This window comes from Oryza sativa, chromosome 3, assembly GCF_034140825.1.
Source record: "Oryza sativa Japonica Group chromosome 3, ASM3414082v1".
In the NCBI taxonomy this organism is placed as follows: Eukaryota; Viridiplantae; Streptophyta; class Magnoliopsida; order Poales; family Poaceae; genus Oryza; species Oryza sativa.
In genome coordinates, this window is record NC_089037.1 from 10,073,051 (window position 1) to 10,089,689 (window position 16,639).

General features: G+C 42.1%; 2 protein-coding genes across 4 annotated transcripts; both read left to right on the forward strand.

The window, feature by feature from the left end:
* Positions 1-1,698: 1,698 nt before the first annotated feature.
* On the forward strand, positions 1,699-5,763 carry LOC4332497 (phosphoinositide phospholipase C 4). Of its 3 annotated transcripts, none has more exons than XM_066308983.1 (10): positions 1,699-2,190; positions 3,056-3,252; positions 3,352-3,487; positions 3,565-3,816; positions 3,905-4,134; positions 4,241-4,358; positions 4,430-4,582; positions 4,672-4,758; positions 4,953-5,251; positions 5,632-5,763. In XM_066308983.1, exons 1-9 carry the CDS (start codon positions 1,735-1,737, stop codon positions 5,241-5,243), a joined length of 1,920 nt encoding a protein of 639 aa, XP_066165080.1. In that variant the 5' UTR covers positions 1,699-1,734; the 3' UTR covers positions 5,244-5,251; positions 5,632-5,763. The 3 variants fall into 3 exon arrangements, with proteins under 3 accessions (XP_066165080.1, XP_066165079.1, XP_015628700.2); XM_066308982.1 differs by having other exon boundaries at positions 5,564-5,700; XM_015773214.3 differs by lacking the exon at positions 5,632-5,763 and having other exon boundaries at positions 1,700-2,190; positions 4,953-5,539.
* Positions 5,730-6,816, forward strand: LOC4332498 (rhodanese-like domain-containing protein 10). Its single transcript, XM_015773215.3, has 2 exons — positions 5,730-6,199; positions 6,493-6,816. The coding sequence occupies exons 1-2, from the start codon at positions 5,757-5,759 to the stop codon at positions 6,683-6,685; spliced, it is 636 nt and encodes a 211-aa protein (XP_015628701.1). The 5' UTR covers positions 5,730-5,756; the 3' UTR covers positions 6,686-6,816.
* The last annotated feature ends 9,823 nt before the right edge of the window (positions 6,817-16,639 follow it).

Here is a 16,639-nt window from a genome sequence, read left to right on the forward strand (position 1 = left end):
ATGTTTCATAGAGTGGTTGATATCCTATATAATCTAAGTCAACGTCAGTATTTGACCTAATCGGCTGCCTTCTAGTAACAGACGTTAGCCGATTAGAAGTTAGCGATATTGCCAGAGATTATATAAGATATATGATAATTCAACGAATTACATAAACAAGATTAGAGTATCATAAAGATAGAAGCACTAATCCCGAGAACGCAAGCTGCCATAACAAGTTTTACCTCTAGTTGAAGATCGAAACCGATGCAGCTCAATCCGAAATCAAGAACTCGTCGAAACAAAACGAAAGTAAAAAGGGTGGCGATGCGCCGAGATTGTATTAAACGTGTGTTAGATAATTACATGGGGCTCGGGGTCTATTTATACCCGAGATTACAAAACATGTCCATATCGGACACGACTCTTATCTCTAACAAATTCTAAGATACCATAAGTCTTTGCGGCAGACTTTTGCCTAAACATATCTCTAAAGAAATTACATAAAATATCCTAGTTAATAGATATAATTGCCTTCTCAGGACTCTATCCATGCACGGAAATCCTCATGAAGCTCATCAACCTAACCCGACAACGTATACCGTGTCACATTGTCAGATTCAACTCAATCGGCTGACCTTTTTCGACTCGAACTTTGCTGATTAAGGTCGCAGCCGATTCGGACTTAGCCGATTCTTGCTCTGTTCCCGAAACGATCTTGGACTTGGATTCCGCTTCGATCTGATCTCTATCTTCAATATTCATATTACCAAATTTGGTTGTTAACATGTTAAAAATATTTTGAAAAATAATGTGAAGGAAGATGATTGAATGTTGATTTGTAGAATTCAATGAATTATAGATGATGTTGCATGCTTGCATAAGTTTTGCATGTAATTATTGCTAGCGGATGATGAGGTGACATGTCTGTATATTGAGCTTTAGGATTAGTGGATTATTAGTAAGAGATGATACATGGTGAAACAAGAAAAAAAATCAGCCATTGAAACATTTATTTTTTCAAAACACAGTGAAAATACACGTTAAAAAACGCGAATGCGTAAAAGGATTGCACGTCAATATATTAGAAGAAAAGAGTTATAGTTACACAACACAATCAGCCAGACTGGAGTGAAAATACATGTTGAAACATGTCATTATCACGATGAAACATTGAGTTTGAATGGTTTGGAACATATTTTTTTCATCAGAATATAATCATGTGGTATTTTGTTGTAAAAGTGTAATCATGACGAATACAACGATGTGATTAGATCGTAGATTTGATAAGTGGAGTAGTTTAGAAGAAGCATTATTTTAAAATTTTCACGTGCATTCATGAATAGAGTAGTTAACAGATGGTTGCATGGAGCATCTGATCCATCAGGCGATCCATCCGTAGCTTTCTCTTAAAATGTTCCCTTATTTGCTTCAAAATTCAATATCATCTTTAAAAATTGACAATATTAATAAATTAATTATGTAAAATTTTAATTCCAAATTCAATTAATAGATAAAGAATTAATTAAACTCAAAGTGGTAGAAGAACTATTTAGTCAGATTATTTTAACTTGTATGGGTTGAATATGAGCTTGAATATTGGTGGAGTGATACATCGCTAAATTACCTACTTTCACAATTTTGAAGTATGTTATAAACTACTCTCACAATTTTTATAGTACATGCATTTTTCCTTAAAGCAAAATGACTTCCCTAACCATCCTCGGCACCTCCAAATCGCCCTAAAAACTTGGAATGCATGCGCGGTGCGCGTTCCGCCTCACACGCCTCCGTCGGGAGCCAGACGCCGAGCCGGGACGAGCGGGCAAACAGGGAAAAAGCGTGTGCGCGGCGAAGGTCCATGAAGGCGGCGCCGGCGCCGGCGACGCGCAAATGGGGACGTACAAGTGCTGCATCTTCTTCACCCGCAGGTTCGCGCTGAGCGACGCGTCCACGCCGGGCGACGTGCGCATGCTGTTCACCCGCCACGCCGGCGGCGCGCCCTACATGGGCATCGACGAGCTCCGGCGCTACCTCGCCGCCAGCGGGGAGGCCCACGTCGACGCCGACACGGCGGAGCGGATCATCGACCGGGTCCTGCAGGAGCGCAGCCGCACCCCGCGCTTCGGGAAGCCGTCGCTCACCATCGACGATTTCCAGTACTTCCTCTTCTCCGAGGACCTCAACCCGCCCATCTGCCATTCCAAGGAAGTAAGCAAACTACCCGCTCGATCCCCAATTTCCCAAATGCTGTTAGATTCATCGTCATTCCGTGATAATCCTGCCGTTGCACAATGCGGTGAAATGGCGTAATTTGCTAGGATTCAGAAGGGGATTCTTGGGGTTTGTTTAGTTCACATTAAAATTAAAAGTTTGGTTAAAATTGGAATGATGTGACGAAAAGTTAGAAGTTTGTGTGTGCAGGAAAGTTTTGATGCGATGGAAAAGTTGGAAGTTTGAAGAAAAAAATTAAAACTAAACATGGCTTTGGTCGGAACTGCTCTGTAGTGTGGACGTCATTCAAATCTTTATGAAGTATTTTTTTAAAGATGGATCACACATGTGATTAACATAGTTATATAAAATTTTGTTAAAATTTGAAAATGTAGAATACGATGATATAAATCACTATATAAACATGCAAGTTTAAATTTGATCCACGCAAAGAGAAAAAATATAACCGATTATGTTTGAGTTGTGGCATTACTATTTTCTATCTGGTTCTATTAATTTTTTTTCTCCAATTGTAGATCGAATCAAGCCTTTGTATGTTTGTACATAGACTTATGCTATCGTAATCTACTCCCATTTTTTTTGGACGGAGGGAGTATGTTATCAATTTTAGTTTAATTTTTTTTACAACTATTTGGGTCACATACAAATAACTGGCACATATGCACCTAGGTGTAAAGAAGTCAACATGCAGGTAATGAATTGAATTTCCATACAACATTCTGCTCTCCTAAGAAATTACGCTTACAAGTTCACTTGGATATTGCTAAACTCCATTTTGATATTACTTAGTGTGTACTGAATGATCTAAGATGTGAGTTGATGGTAGATCTCGTGCTCTCAGGTCCATCACGACATGAATGCACCATTATCGCACTACTTCATATACACTGGACACAACTCGTATCTGACGGGCAATCAACTTAGCAGTGACTGCAGTGATATTCCCATCATTAAGGCACTGCAAATAGGCGTCCGTGTAATTGAACTGGACATGTGGCCAAATTCTTCTAAAGATGATGTTGATATTCTCCATGGAAGGTATGCATGAGAATTGCTCACTTGAAGACATTTTTGTTCTGCACTGGAGGCCATTCGATATGCTATGACCTTATTCCAAACTATTTGCTTCTTTGGTAGGACACTGACTGCCCCAGTATCACTTATCAAATGCTTGAAATCCATCAAAGAATATGCCTTTGTTGCGTCTCCCTACCCTGTTATTATAACATTAGAAGACCACCTTACATCTGATCTTCAGGCGAAAGTAGCTAAGGTAATTGCATTTTCCTCGTATGATCAATAATTTGGTGCAGTTGATTCTGTTGTAGCTAGTTATGAAATTTTCTTTAGATGGTTCTTGAAGTATTTGGAGATACCCTATATTATCCCGAGTCAAAACATCTTCAAGAATTTCCTTCACCCGAAGCACTGAGGGGACGTGTCATCCTCTCAACAAAACCCCCAAAGGAGTACCTTGAATCAAAAGGTGGTACTATGAAAGACAGAGACATTGAGCCTCAGTTTAGCAAAGGACAAAATGAAGAAGCTGTCTGGGGAACAGAAGTCCCAGATATTCAGGATGAGATGCAAACCGCCGACAAGGTTCTACTGGTTTTAACATTTGTTGTTTCTTGTTTCTTAGCATATGGTGTATGTCCATCACTGTTGTATTGGCTTTATTCCCTAGCAGCATGAGAATGATATACTATACACCCAAAGAGATGTGGAAGAAGATGATGAGAAGAAAATGTGCCAGCATCACCCACTAGAGTATAAACACCTTATTACTATTAAGGCAGGAAAGCCAAAGGGTGCTGTAGTTGATGCCTTAAAGGGTGATCCAGATAAAGTTAGACGCCTCAGTTTGAGTGAGCAGGAACTTGCAAAAGTGGCAGCGCATCATGGTCGTAACATCGTGAGGTTCGTTTAGCAAATATACTGAATTTCGTAGCAAAGTATTTTCTATCATTGCACCAGAGCTCTCTATGTCCATTGACCTTAACTTCATTCTGTTTATTCAAAGCAGCTTTACACATAAAAATCTTCTGAGAATATACCCAAAGGGCACTCGCTTCAATTCTTCGAACTATAATCCGTTTCTTGGTTGGGTGCATGGTGCACAAATGGTGGCATTTAATATGCAGGTACATTTCTAACATGACACTCCTCTGCTACATCATATTGGCCTGAATGCCTGATACATTTTTCTTCGCAGGGGTATGGAAGATCTCTTTGGCTAATGCACGGATTCTACAAGGCCAACGGTGGCTGCGGTTATGTGAAGAAGCCAGATTTCATGATGCAAACTTGTCCAGATGGAAATGTTTTTGACCCGAAAGCAGATTTACCTGTGAAGAAAACACTCAAGGTAGGTTTGTGGCATATGTTTCTTCCTTTCATTTTCATCTCTGAAATTCAGGAATCGAGCTACTTACAGCTTGCCTGTTTGTCTACCAGGTCAAAGTATACATGGGCGAAGGTTGGCAGAGCGACTTCAAGCAGACATACTTCGACACGTATTCCCCTCCAGACTTCTACGCAAAGGTACATCGAATTTTACGCTGATGCCAAACGCCAACAAATTTGCAAATGCAAAACGGAGCTTTGAAAAAACATGTATATATGTATAACTTTTACATATGGAGTGAGATGAAGACAAACTTTATATCAAAATTGTAGAGCTCCATGAGTTCTACGACGTTCTTATTGACTAGTCCATCGTTCCATCATCATAACAGGTGGGCATTGCCGGGGTTCCGTCGGACTCGGTGATGCAGAAGACGAAAGCCGTGGAGGACAGCTGGGTTCCCGTGTGGGAGGAGGAGTTCGTGTTCCCGCTGACCGTCCCGGAGATCGCGCTGCTCCGCGTGGAGGTGCACGAGTACGACGTGAGCGAGGACGACTTCGGCGGGCAGACGGCGCTCCCGGTGTCGGAGCTGCGGCCGGGGATCCGCACCGTGCCGCTCTTCGACCACAAGGGGCTCAAGTTCAAGAGCGTCAAGCTCCTCATGCGGTTCGAGTTCGTCTAGCAAATTCAGTAGGCATATCACTCGCTCATGTGTGTTGTATACTTAGCATGATGATCTATTTCTCTAGTAGCAAGATTAGATTTTTACTTATGTGTGTTGTATACGTAGTATGATGATATTTTCTAGCAAGATCAGAATTTTGGACTACCTGTTTTTCTAGGAAAAAACAGATTATTTGGACATCGGTGACCAGAATTTTGGACTAGCAAGATAGATTTGGACTGCTTTGATCTGCAGATCGGTGGACATTTTTCTAGCAAGATTAGAATATTAGATTATGGTTTGATTAGATTTAAGAACTTGTTTTGGTCTCTATGTAGATCGGAGAATCAGTTCCATCTTTTACAGTTCCATCTCTACTAATCACACCTCATCTGCGAAATATGAGATCCTACGGCCAGGGACGCTGTAATCCGGCTGCACCAACGGCGTGGATTGAACCTGAAATATCGCGTGGATAAGGGGGAATACGGAGTTGTTTGTATCATCCGTGGTAAGCAGCTGAGCTGAGCCATGGCGATGGGAGCCGCGGCGGCGCCATGGTACGGCGCCATCGGCGGCGGTGGCTCGCGGCGCGCGCGGGTGAGGGCGCAGGCGGCGGCGCCGTGGGCAGGAGGCGCGGAGGAGCTGGTGCGGTCGGGCGCGGTGCGGGCGGTGCGGGCGAGGGAGGCGGCGGGGGCGATGTCCGCGGAGGGGTTCCGGCTGCTGGACGTCCGGCCGGAGTGGGAGCGCGCGCGCGCCGCCGTGCGGGGCTCGGCGCACGCGCCGCTGTTCGTCGGGGACGACGACACGGGCCCCGTCACGCTGCTCAAGAAGTGGGTCCACTTCGGCTACATCGGCCTCTGGACCGGCCAGTCCTTCACCAAGATGAACGACCGCTTCCTCGACGACGTCGCCGCCGCCGCCGGCGAAGGCAAGGACGCCAAGCTGCTCGTCGCCTGCGGCGAAGGCCTCCGGTAATTAATCTAATCACACTGAAGCTACTGAGAATTTTTATCTGTTTAGTGTGTAATACAACGTGGCAATTAAGCTTCTGGATCGGTTGCATGCATCCGAACTAGGGCTGCTTTCCGAACTACTAAACGGTGTGTTTTTTGTAAAAAAATTCTATAGGAAAGTTGTTTTAAAAAATCATATTAATCCATTTTTAAAGTTTAAAATAATTAATACTCAATTAATCATGTACTAATGGCTCACCTCGTTTTACGTATCTTCCCAATCTCCTCTATCTCCTCCTCCTCAAACACAGGTCGTTGATCGCGGTGAGGATGCTGTACGACGACGGGTACAAGAACCTGGCGTGGCTCGCCGGAGGGTTCAGCAAGTGCGTCGACGGCGACTTCGCCGACGTGGAGGGGGAGAGCAAGCTGCAGTATGCCACCGTGGGTGGGGTGTCCTACATCTTCCTCCAGATCCTGCTTCTGCTGCGGGTAGTCAAGTGATGATCATGTAACATCAGGACATGCATCCGAGTATCCGACCAATGTTGCAGTGGAATATGCTGCCAAGTCCCAAATATTCTCCCATCCTCTTGCCTTGTTCTCTTATAATTGAATTGAATTCGTTGAATTCATGTGCTTGCGTGAAAAATGTGATGATAGATAAATATAGATACCAGTAGCAAGGTAGTTCGTGATGGTAGACAAGTAGACGGTAGCAAGTTCTGTTCTACTGTTCTAAAAAAAAAAGTTCTGCATGTGTTATACTCCATTTCAGAACCGGTCGTTGTTGCCTAAGAAAAGATGTTGAAACATGCTGAGGACCCAACAGATATCGAAGTTTCATGAATTTCTGGTGGGCCTAATATAAGCCTAGGAATTTCACTGGGCTAACTAGACGAGTTGGGCCCTTCTCATTCATATATATATCTCTACCAATATATCTATCTATCTATCTATTATATTATTAAAACAGTCTTTAAAGGAGGCACCACGTTCGCTGTGGATGATAGAAATTTTCAAATTCCCACATTAATCGGAGAAAAAGAAAAAAAGTCCAAGTAGAAATACAATCTAAAAATAGTTGAAATCCAGAATTAAAAATATGCAATATTGAAAGAGGAGTCGTTGTGGATGATAGAAATTCCCACATTAATCGGAGAAAAAGAAAAGAAGAGTTCAAGTAGAAATACAATATAAAAATAGCTTAAATTCGGAATTAAAAATATGCAATATTGAAAGAGGAGTCTATATAGGAACCCAATACGTGATTAATTAAAATTTGGAATAAAAAATAAATTTCAAAATTAGAGAAAGAAAAAAGAAGAGTACGAGTAGAAATACAATTTAAAAATAACTGAAATTCGGAATTAAAAATAAGCAATATTAAAATAAGAGTACATATAAGAACCTAATAGTAGATTAATTAAAATTCTAAATAAAAAATAAAATAAAAATCCGAAATTAGGTAAATTAAAAAAAGAGTTAAAGTAGGAATACAATTTTGAAACAACTGAAAATGAAATAAAAAATAAAAATATCAGAAGAAGACAATACGAAAAATAAAATAAATTCTGAAATTAGAAAAAAGAAAAATAATATTTCAACTAGGAATACAATTTATAAATAACTACAAATGGTGATAAAAAAGACTATTGAAAGAAAAGACCATCTGAAACATATGACGAGATTACATGAGTAACAGGCCTGTAAAGGAGCAGAGTGGTGGCAGTTAATGAGACATCTAAAAACTATTAATAAAACTCCAAATAGAATCCTAATGACGATTAAAAGGAAGGACGGCAGGCAGGTCGTGAAGCAATTGGTCAAGGCGGTTGGCGGGGACTTGTAGAAAGTAAAAAAATAAACCCCAATGATAATCATATTTGATTTTTAAAATCTCAATTACAATAAAAATTGGAGGCAACAGGAGGGTCGTATAGAAGTACAATGGCAGAGCCGCCGATGGTTGGTGGGTCTTCTAGAAAGTAAAAAAATGAATTTGTGAATTCCAACGATAATTATGTTCGATTTTTATAATCCCAATGACAATAAAAAGTATGCGGCGGACGGATCGTAGAGGAGTATAGTGGTAGCGTTTGACAAGATTTCTAAAAATTATAAAAAACATGATACCTAACGAGATAATAAACTCTAAAAACTATAAGGTTCAATTTTTAAAGGTTCAGGCTTCTAAAAAGTAAAAAAAAACCTTAATGATAAACATGTTTGATTTTAAAATCTCAATAACAGTAAAGAAGGGCGGCAGTGGGCGAGCTATAGAGGAGTAGGAAAAAGTACGAATTATCCCCCTGAACAATTGCGGTCGGCCGAATTACCCCCCTAAACCCGAAAACCAGTCATTGCTCACCCTGAACTTTCAATAGCGGATGAATTACCCCCTCGATCCAATTCGCAGCGGTTTTGTCCTACGTGGCGTACGCGCAGCAATCCGGTCAGCATTTTCTTTCTAAAAAAAATAGTGGGACCCACCTGTCATACCTCTCCTTCCTCTCTTCTTCTCTTTCTATCTTCACTCTCTCTCTCTGTCACGGTGACGGGGAGCGTGAGCGGCGCGGGGACGGACTGGCGGTGTGCGGCGGCGCGAGCGGTGGAGAACAGCGGTGGACTGGCGGCGAGCGGCGGCGCGAGGGTGGACTGGCGGTGGGCGGTGGCATGAGCGGCGCGCGGGGGCGGACTGGCGGCGAGCGGCGCGCGGGGTCGGACTAGCGGTGGGAGGCGGCGCTAGCGGCGTGCAGGGGTGCACTGGCTTCTCCCCTCCGCCACCTCCTCTCCTAGCCTCCCTTCCGCCGCCGCCACCGCCGCCGCGCCGCCATCTGCCGTCGAGAGTCCCGGTTCTCCACCCCCGCGGTGACGATGGCGGGCCAGGAGTCGCTCACCCTGGCGGGCGTCTTGCGCGGCCGCAATGACATGGTGACGGCGATCGCGGCGCCGATCGACAACTCGCCCTTCATCGTCTCCTCCTCCCTGCGACAAGTCGCTGCTGGTGTGGGACATCACCAACCCGTCCAGCCGCTCGCGCCCGCCGCCGCAGCTCACGCCGTCGCCCACCGCCAGTCCGCCCCCGCGCGCCGCTCGCCGCCAGCCCACCGCCGTCCTCCGCCGCTCGCGCCGCCGCCCACCGCCCACTGCCAGTCCGCCCCCACGCGCCGCTCGCGCTCCCGGCTCCCCGTCACCGTGCACAGAGAGAGAGAGTGAGAGAGAGAGAGAGTGAAGATAGAGAGAGAGGAAGGAGAGGTATGACAGGTGGGTCCCACAATTTTTTTTAGAAAGAAAATGCTGACTGGATTGCCACGCGTACACCACGTAGGACAAAACTGCTCTGAATTGGATCGAGGGGGGTAATTCACTAATTCTTCCGGTATTGAAAGTTCAGGGTGAGCAATGACTGATTTTCGTGTTTACGGGGGTAATTCGGCCGACCGCAATTGTTCAGGGGTAATTCGTACTTTTTCCTAGAGGAGTACGGTGACAAAGTCGCTGACGTTTTGGCGGAACTTCTAGAAAGTAAAAAAAATGAACCTAAACGATAATTATGTTCGATTTTTAAAATGGCAATGACAATAAAGAGAAGATTCAGTGGACGGTTGTAGAGGAGTATAATGACAGCTTTTGACGGGTCTTCTAGAAATTATAAAAAAGAAGCCTAACGGGACGATAAACTCAAAAAACTTAATAAAGAATAATATGACAGAAGTAAGGGGTAGCAACTGGTGTGACTTTTAAAAACTATAAAATTAGAAACACGAGGATGATAAGGTTTGGTCTTGCAAAATCCTAAGACATCGAGATAACTATTTAATAAATTTTAAGTAAAATCATATTAAAAATATATAATTTTATATGGGTGCTAGCCGCTCAATGCACGGTCCACCAAGCTAGTTTTCATAAATAAAGAGATTATTTGGATCCAGCTAGTTTTCATAAACAAAGAGATTATTAGTAAACATACAAGCCAGATACAAAGGAATATCAGAATATGCAATTAATATCCCAATGCAATTTAATTTCAGACCAACTCATCAACAGCTTTGTGTAACATGAGGGATAATCTCGTTTGTATGATCTCAGAACATCAATTTCAAGTCCCTGATGATTCTTTTTTGTTGGTTCATGTCTTATGGACCAACCTTTTTTAGATAATGGTGACCTTCGACCAACCTAGCTTCTCCTGTCCTCCATATCCACTAGAGTAAATGGTATGACCGTCAGCACTACACTAGGTCACTAGCTCGCCATGAGCACGTACTTACTCTGGTCGTTTTTTTCCAACACGTGTTTAGGACTCTCGAGATGATTCCGTTGAAAAAAATATAGATATCGAGTGGTAGGGAAACATGTCACTATCGAAATGGACGACTCGGATTGCAACATATACACACCAACGTGATAAATTTGTCCAAATATTAGTGGTGCCGCCATCCATGGACCATCTGCATAGTTGCGTCACCAGGTTCATTTTTTTCTCGTGGCACGTTTTTTAAACTACTAAACGGTACGTTTCGTGTGAAAACTTTCTATATGAAAGTTGTTCTAAAATATAAGACTAATCTATTTTTTAATTTTATAATAATTAAAATTCAATTAATCACACGTTATTAATATCTCGGTTTGCGTGAAACATTTAATCTTTATATTCATCTACAGCAGATTCAAACACCACCTAGATGTTAATTAGGGTATAAAAACGCATTCTTCGTCACTCGAATTGCAGCCGTCGAGTAATTAAGCTAGGAAAGAATTTTCAGACAGAAGTCGAGCCTAGCTACTCCCTTCGGAATTCCAGATGTAACACAATCTACTACGATAAATCTAAATAAAAGATTGTCTATATTCATCGTGATTATGTCCCATTTCAATTAATTATATTGATTTCTAGTATGATCACGACGAGACGACCAAAGAGGAGATAAGCGAATTTCGGTAACAGAAAAGGAAAGGCAGCTGACCGGTATCCCTGAGAAGCATAGGAACACAGGCGTCGCTGTTCGCCCACGTGCCTGATTTTGGCATGCACTCCCTCTTTCCCTTCCCATAAAAAACCAATGTAGTAGGGGATATGACACATTCTAGCATTGTGAATCTGGACATATCACTATTCAGATTTATTGTACTAGAATATATCACATCCAGTTTTAGATTTATTTTTTACGGGACGAAAGGAGTAACAAAGAAATGAGGTCCGAGGGCTATGCATGCCATCCTGTACCGTATCATTAGACTTGTCGCTACAACTTAGGCTGTGTTCGGGTCCCGGGTCCTGGCACAAAAAATATAGCAGTGATTAACGCAAGATTAATTAAATATTTGCTAATTTTTTAAAAAATAGATTAATATATATTTTTTTTAAAACAACGTTCGTATAAAAATTTTTTTTAAAAAACGCACCGTTTAGCAGGTTAAAAAGCGTACGCGCGGAAAACGATGGTGGAGAGTTGGGAACCCCTGCTAAAGAACGTAGCCTTAGAGTATGATCCACGGTAACCTGCCATGTTATGGCTATCTATGTGGCTCTTGTCCCAGGAGGTTTCTTTGTTCAAATAATCGAGAAGATATAACATATCTGCTTTACATGTGTATAAATATTGAGATTCCACGAATTTTCGATCGACTAATAATCAGGGTGAGCCAAGAATTTTAAACTTGTGTATTTAATTTGAAATGAGAAGGGGTAAAAAAAATTCGAAATGAGAAGGACTAATAAAATAATAATGGTGGTAATTTAGTAGTATAGCTTCAATCATTCTCCTTCTTCTTTAGCATTAATAGGGCGAGTTTAGTTCCAATTTTCTTCCATACTACTAGAAAAAGTATTTTTTCTGATGGGAGGGTCTCATTTTCGCAGGCGGACATGACCCTTAGAGCCAAATGACCGCCTACGAAAATATAAATCGGGGTGAAATTTGATGTCCGCCTGCGGACCACTTAAGCGGCGCCTTTTTCGCAGGCGCAGGCGCCGCTTAACTGGTCCGACTGCGAAAATAGACTTGAATATAAATACACGCGGGCGGCAATTTTTTCTAAGTCCTCAGTCCTCCCCTCCACACCTCTCCTCCTCACCTCTCCTCACCACCGGCCCCTCCCCTCTCCTCTCCTCCTCTCCCCTCCCCTCACTTCTACTCTCCCCGGTGGCGGCGAAGGGCGGCAGCGCCGAGGAGGCGAGGTGGCGCGGCCGAGGAGGCGACGGAGGAGGGCGGCGCCGAGGAGGGCGACGGAGGAGGGAGGCGAGGCAGCGCGGCCGAGGAGGCCGGCGGCGGCGATGACAGCGTGGAGCGGCGACGGTGCGAGCTAGGCGGCGGCGGCGGCTCCCCTCCCCCTCCCTCCCAGATCTGGCCTAAGGAGGGAGGGGGGAGGCCGGCGGCGGCGATGACGGCGCGGGCCGGGCGGCGGCGGCGGCTCCTCTCCCCCGCTCCCTCCCAGATCTGACCGCAGGAGGGAGGGAGGATGCCGGCGGCGGCGCCGACGGCATGGAGCGGCGACGGCGCGGGCTAGGCGGCGGCGGTGGCTCCCCTCCCCCCTCCCTCCCAGATCTAGCCGGAGGAGGGAGGCGGAAGGCCGGCAGCGGCGGCGGCGGCTCCCGGCGCGGGCCGGCGATTTTTTTTTTGATCGTTTCTTCTATTTTCGCAAGCGGGCCATTGCCCCGACTGCGAAGATGGATGATTTTCGCAGTCGTTGTGGTGCAGGCGGACCTCTCTCCCACCTGTGAAAATTAGTTTTGTCCGCCTGCAAAAATGCTTTTTCTAGTAGTGCCAACTTCCAACTTTTCTATCACATCAAAATTTTCCTACACACATAAACTTTCAACTTTTCCATCACATCGTTTCAATTTCAACCAAACTTCTAATTTTGGCGTGAACAAAACACATCGGAGAGGGGGTGAGAAGAGGGATCGAGTTGAGGCAAGCAATATTTTTGTTTGGGGTGGTTTACCAGATGGTTAGTAGAGGCATGAGGATGAATCAACGAAGTTGACAAAGATGAAAAGACAAATCTAAATGAATGAAAAGTGAAACCGAAAATGGAGAACTATTGTGCCACATCATCAAGCGAACATGGGCCATCCGATGTTTGATACTTGCGTTGCAAGGCATCAGATTATGAGATTGGCAAAACTTCCTCCTGGTCCTTCAGGAAACTTCTTTTGCATATAGGTCCTTTTGCGTCCCTCGCTAAAATACCCAGCACAGAAAAAGGCTTCGCATAAAAAAAAAATCCAGCCGGCTCAAGCCGATGCTTTTTTTAGCCGTCTTTTTCCTCCGCTTGGACAGACATGGCAGTACATTGTAACTATGTTCATATAATTGGGATGTGCTATGAGAGTGTGAATTGGGGATAAAACACTAGATCATGCAGAGGAAAGAAATTTTAAGGAGAACGACTTCGTTTTTATATTATAGTAGTAAAGATAATTAAATTAAAATGGCTGGAACAACACATGTTTTACAGTAGGTTGATGGACAAAGGTTAAAAATAAATGAGACTAAGATTCTATGGTCTCTGCAGCTTACTCTTGCTTCTACTAATTGGATGCATGGTTGTTTGGACAATTGGTTGTTCATCTCATACGTGTCACGCATGTTAATTAGAACTCAAGATCATAGAACGGCTATCTTTTCGCTTACGCATATGCTTGTCAGCTAAAATTTAAATTTTCATCCTTAAATTTGGTGTTGATTTTATGGTTTTTTTATCGTATTTTGTTTTTTAACATTTACTTTTAAATTGTTAAGAACATATTTATAAAAGTATTATTCATAAAATATTTTTCGTTAGCAACTGCGCCGTTTGGCTAAAAAATGGCAAAAAAAGTGACTATATTTAGTTTGCTGTCAAATTTTGATAACTATATAAAAAATCATGTCAAAATTTTAGCAAGTTACCAAATTTAATAAGGTTTTTTTTATCAAAGTGAACATGTCTTGTATTGCTATCCATCACCCATCAAGCACGCGTTGCCACCTGCACCAACATATCACCGTCACACGAGAAGCGACGCGCATAGCGAGATACGCTGTTCGGACGCGTCCACCGAAAACGACGGCACAGGTATGCGCGACACATGAAGATTGCCGGTCTCATTTGGCTTGCAACCTCTTGTTACTAGTAAAAGAAAACAAGTCCGAATTAAATAGCTTTGCACCCATTAAATACGTACAGAACATTCCTTGATTTTATAATTGAGAATGGCTTGGAAATAAAGACAGGAGGGGTGCATCATTTTTATTTATTTGAATGAATATTCGTGTGTTTATATAAGCATTTGAATTAATTTGTACCATTAAAATCGATGTCACATGAGCCAGATTTTCACAGGCAATGACAACAGGAGTATTAAGAGACGACAAACCTTATAAACTACTCAAACTTTCACAGGCTCACAACGATATCATTCTTGTTATTGCCATATGTTTTGCTATAAAACTACTACTGCTACACATAAATATATTCTAGTGCGTCATATATATTGATAACTATGAATGTATCAAGACCGTGTCACATATTATACTGCTTATAAATAGACCATCTATTATAGACGTCACAGATGACAACATAGGAAAAAAGAAACTAGAGCACCACTTGTAGAGGGAAAGACCTTTCTATGTCAATGTGAAGGACCAGAACATACATATGCCTAGTTTAGTTCCCAATTTTTTTTTCTCAAAAATATCACATCGAATCTTTAGATACGTGTATGAAGCATTAAATATAAATAAAAATAAAAACAAATTACACAGTTAGTATGGAAATCACGGGACGAATCTTTTAAGCCTAATTAGTCCATGATTAGCCATAAGGGCTACAGTAACCTACATGTGCTAATGACGGCTTAATGAGGCTCAAAAGATTCGTCTCACGGTTTCCAGGCGAGTTATGAAATTAATTTTTTCAATCGTATCCGAAAACTTCTTCCGATATCCGGTCAAACATCCAATGTGGCACCCAAACATTTTCTTTCGCGAACTGTTTGCCATAACATTAATTTGTGATGGACCGTAGTATTGACACTCTGACGGTGCTCTATCAAATGCGGCCAACAGTAGGAAGATACCGCGGCCCCCACGAAGTTGCACGGCCACCGGGCCAAAGGACTAGAACTGCACGGTGGACAAGTCTTTTTCTTTCCCATGACCCATGTACTCTTGTCTTTGTATTCCCACAATAATGGAAAGCAGGGTGGCAATATCGATCGATCAAACATCCTGGAACAAGGACAAAAGCCCTACAAAGGCACATTGGCTCAAGCTGTTCCAAATTTCCACTGTACTCCTGTATCTGTCCTGCACAGTACGCACCGCAGGGATACTTTTTTTTCCCAAAAAAATTAATTTAGAAAAAAACGCTCCAAAATTATTCTACATCTAGACCTCTCGGCCACACCTTCCTTCATCTGGCGAATCATTGTAGTCACATCATAAACCATGCGAAATTGTCTATGGCGGCTAGCTGTGTATAGTGCGCTAATTAACTTACCAAATATATCTCTTCTTTTTATTTTTAAAAGCAAGCTGTTGGAGTGCTCAATTTTTCATATATTTAATATAAAAAGTTAAAAATATGGTACTACTCCACACTTTCCGCATTTACTTTTTTCACTATTGGTAAAATTTTGTTGAGTAAATTTTACAAAACTATAGATGTTTTGATCAAATCATCATAGAACTATAGATCGAAAATAATGCATCTCAAAATAAAATAATAAATTTAGCATCAAATTTACCACGACACTATTTAGATATCTAGAAACTATAGATTTAGATCCTAGTAACTATCTCTATCAAAAAATATAAGGGATTTATGCATTCATATTGCTAAGATCACTTATATTTTAGGATGAATTTAGTATCATAAAACTACAGACTTTAGAGTTTATAGTACTATTGTTCTGCTAGGGTTGTAACATTAGTTTTGTGATTAAATTGACGTTTAATTTTTAGTTTTGTAATAACTTCATTAAATTGATTGTAGCTTTGTGACACTATATCTTAAGTCTATAGTTACATGAATAATTTGGTATTAAATCTATAGTTTTATGATATTTTGTTTGCAATATCTATTCTGATGATTCAATGTTTTGTAAAGACTTGGATACATGTAGATAGGCTATCCATACATAACATCACTTGTATGTAATTAGTAAATTGCTCAGTTAACGTAGTTCTTTCGTCTCAAAATAAATCAACGTAATGCGGAATGTGACACATTTAGTAGTACAAATTTAGATTCGTAGTATTAGATGTGTCACATCCCGAATTAGATTGATTAATTTATGTTGGATGGAAGGTGGAAGTATATGACAACGTGATTGTTCCTTTTTTTAATAATATATGTACGTAGGCGAGTAACTTTGTCATGCATGTGGTGACAATTTAGGCGCGTGAGACGAGTTTATGTACTATACACCACGTCGTCTCACTCTGCACCATGATCTTCACAAAG

Coding starts and splice junctions, on each gene's coding strand:
- LOC4332497 (XM_066308983.1), top strand. CDS start 1,735: ATGCATGCGCGGTGCGCGTTCCGCCTCACACGCCTCCGTCGGGAGCCA. Junction 2,191..3,055: donor CCATCTGCCATTCCAAGGAA/GTAAGCAAACTA, acceptor TCGTGCTCTCAG/GTCCATCACGACATGAATGC. Junction 3,488..3,564: donor TTCAGGCGAAAGTAGCTAAG/GTAATTGCATTT, acceptor AATTTTCTTTAG/ATGGTTCTTGAAGTATTTGG.
- LOC4332498 (XM_015773215.3), top strand. CDS start 5,757: ATGGCGATGGGAGCCGCGGCGGCGCCATGGTACGGCGCCATCGGCGGC. Junction 6,200..6,492: donor GCCTGCGGCGAAGGCCTCCG/GTAATTAATCTA, acceptor CCTCAAACACAG/GTCGTTGATCGCGGTGAGGA.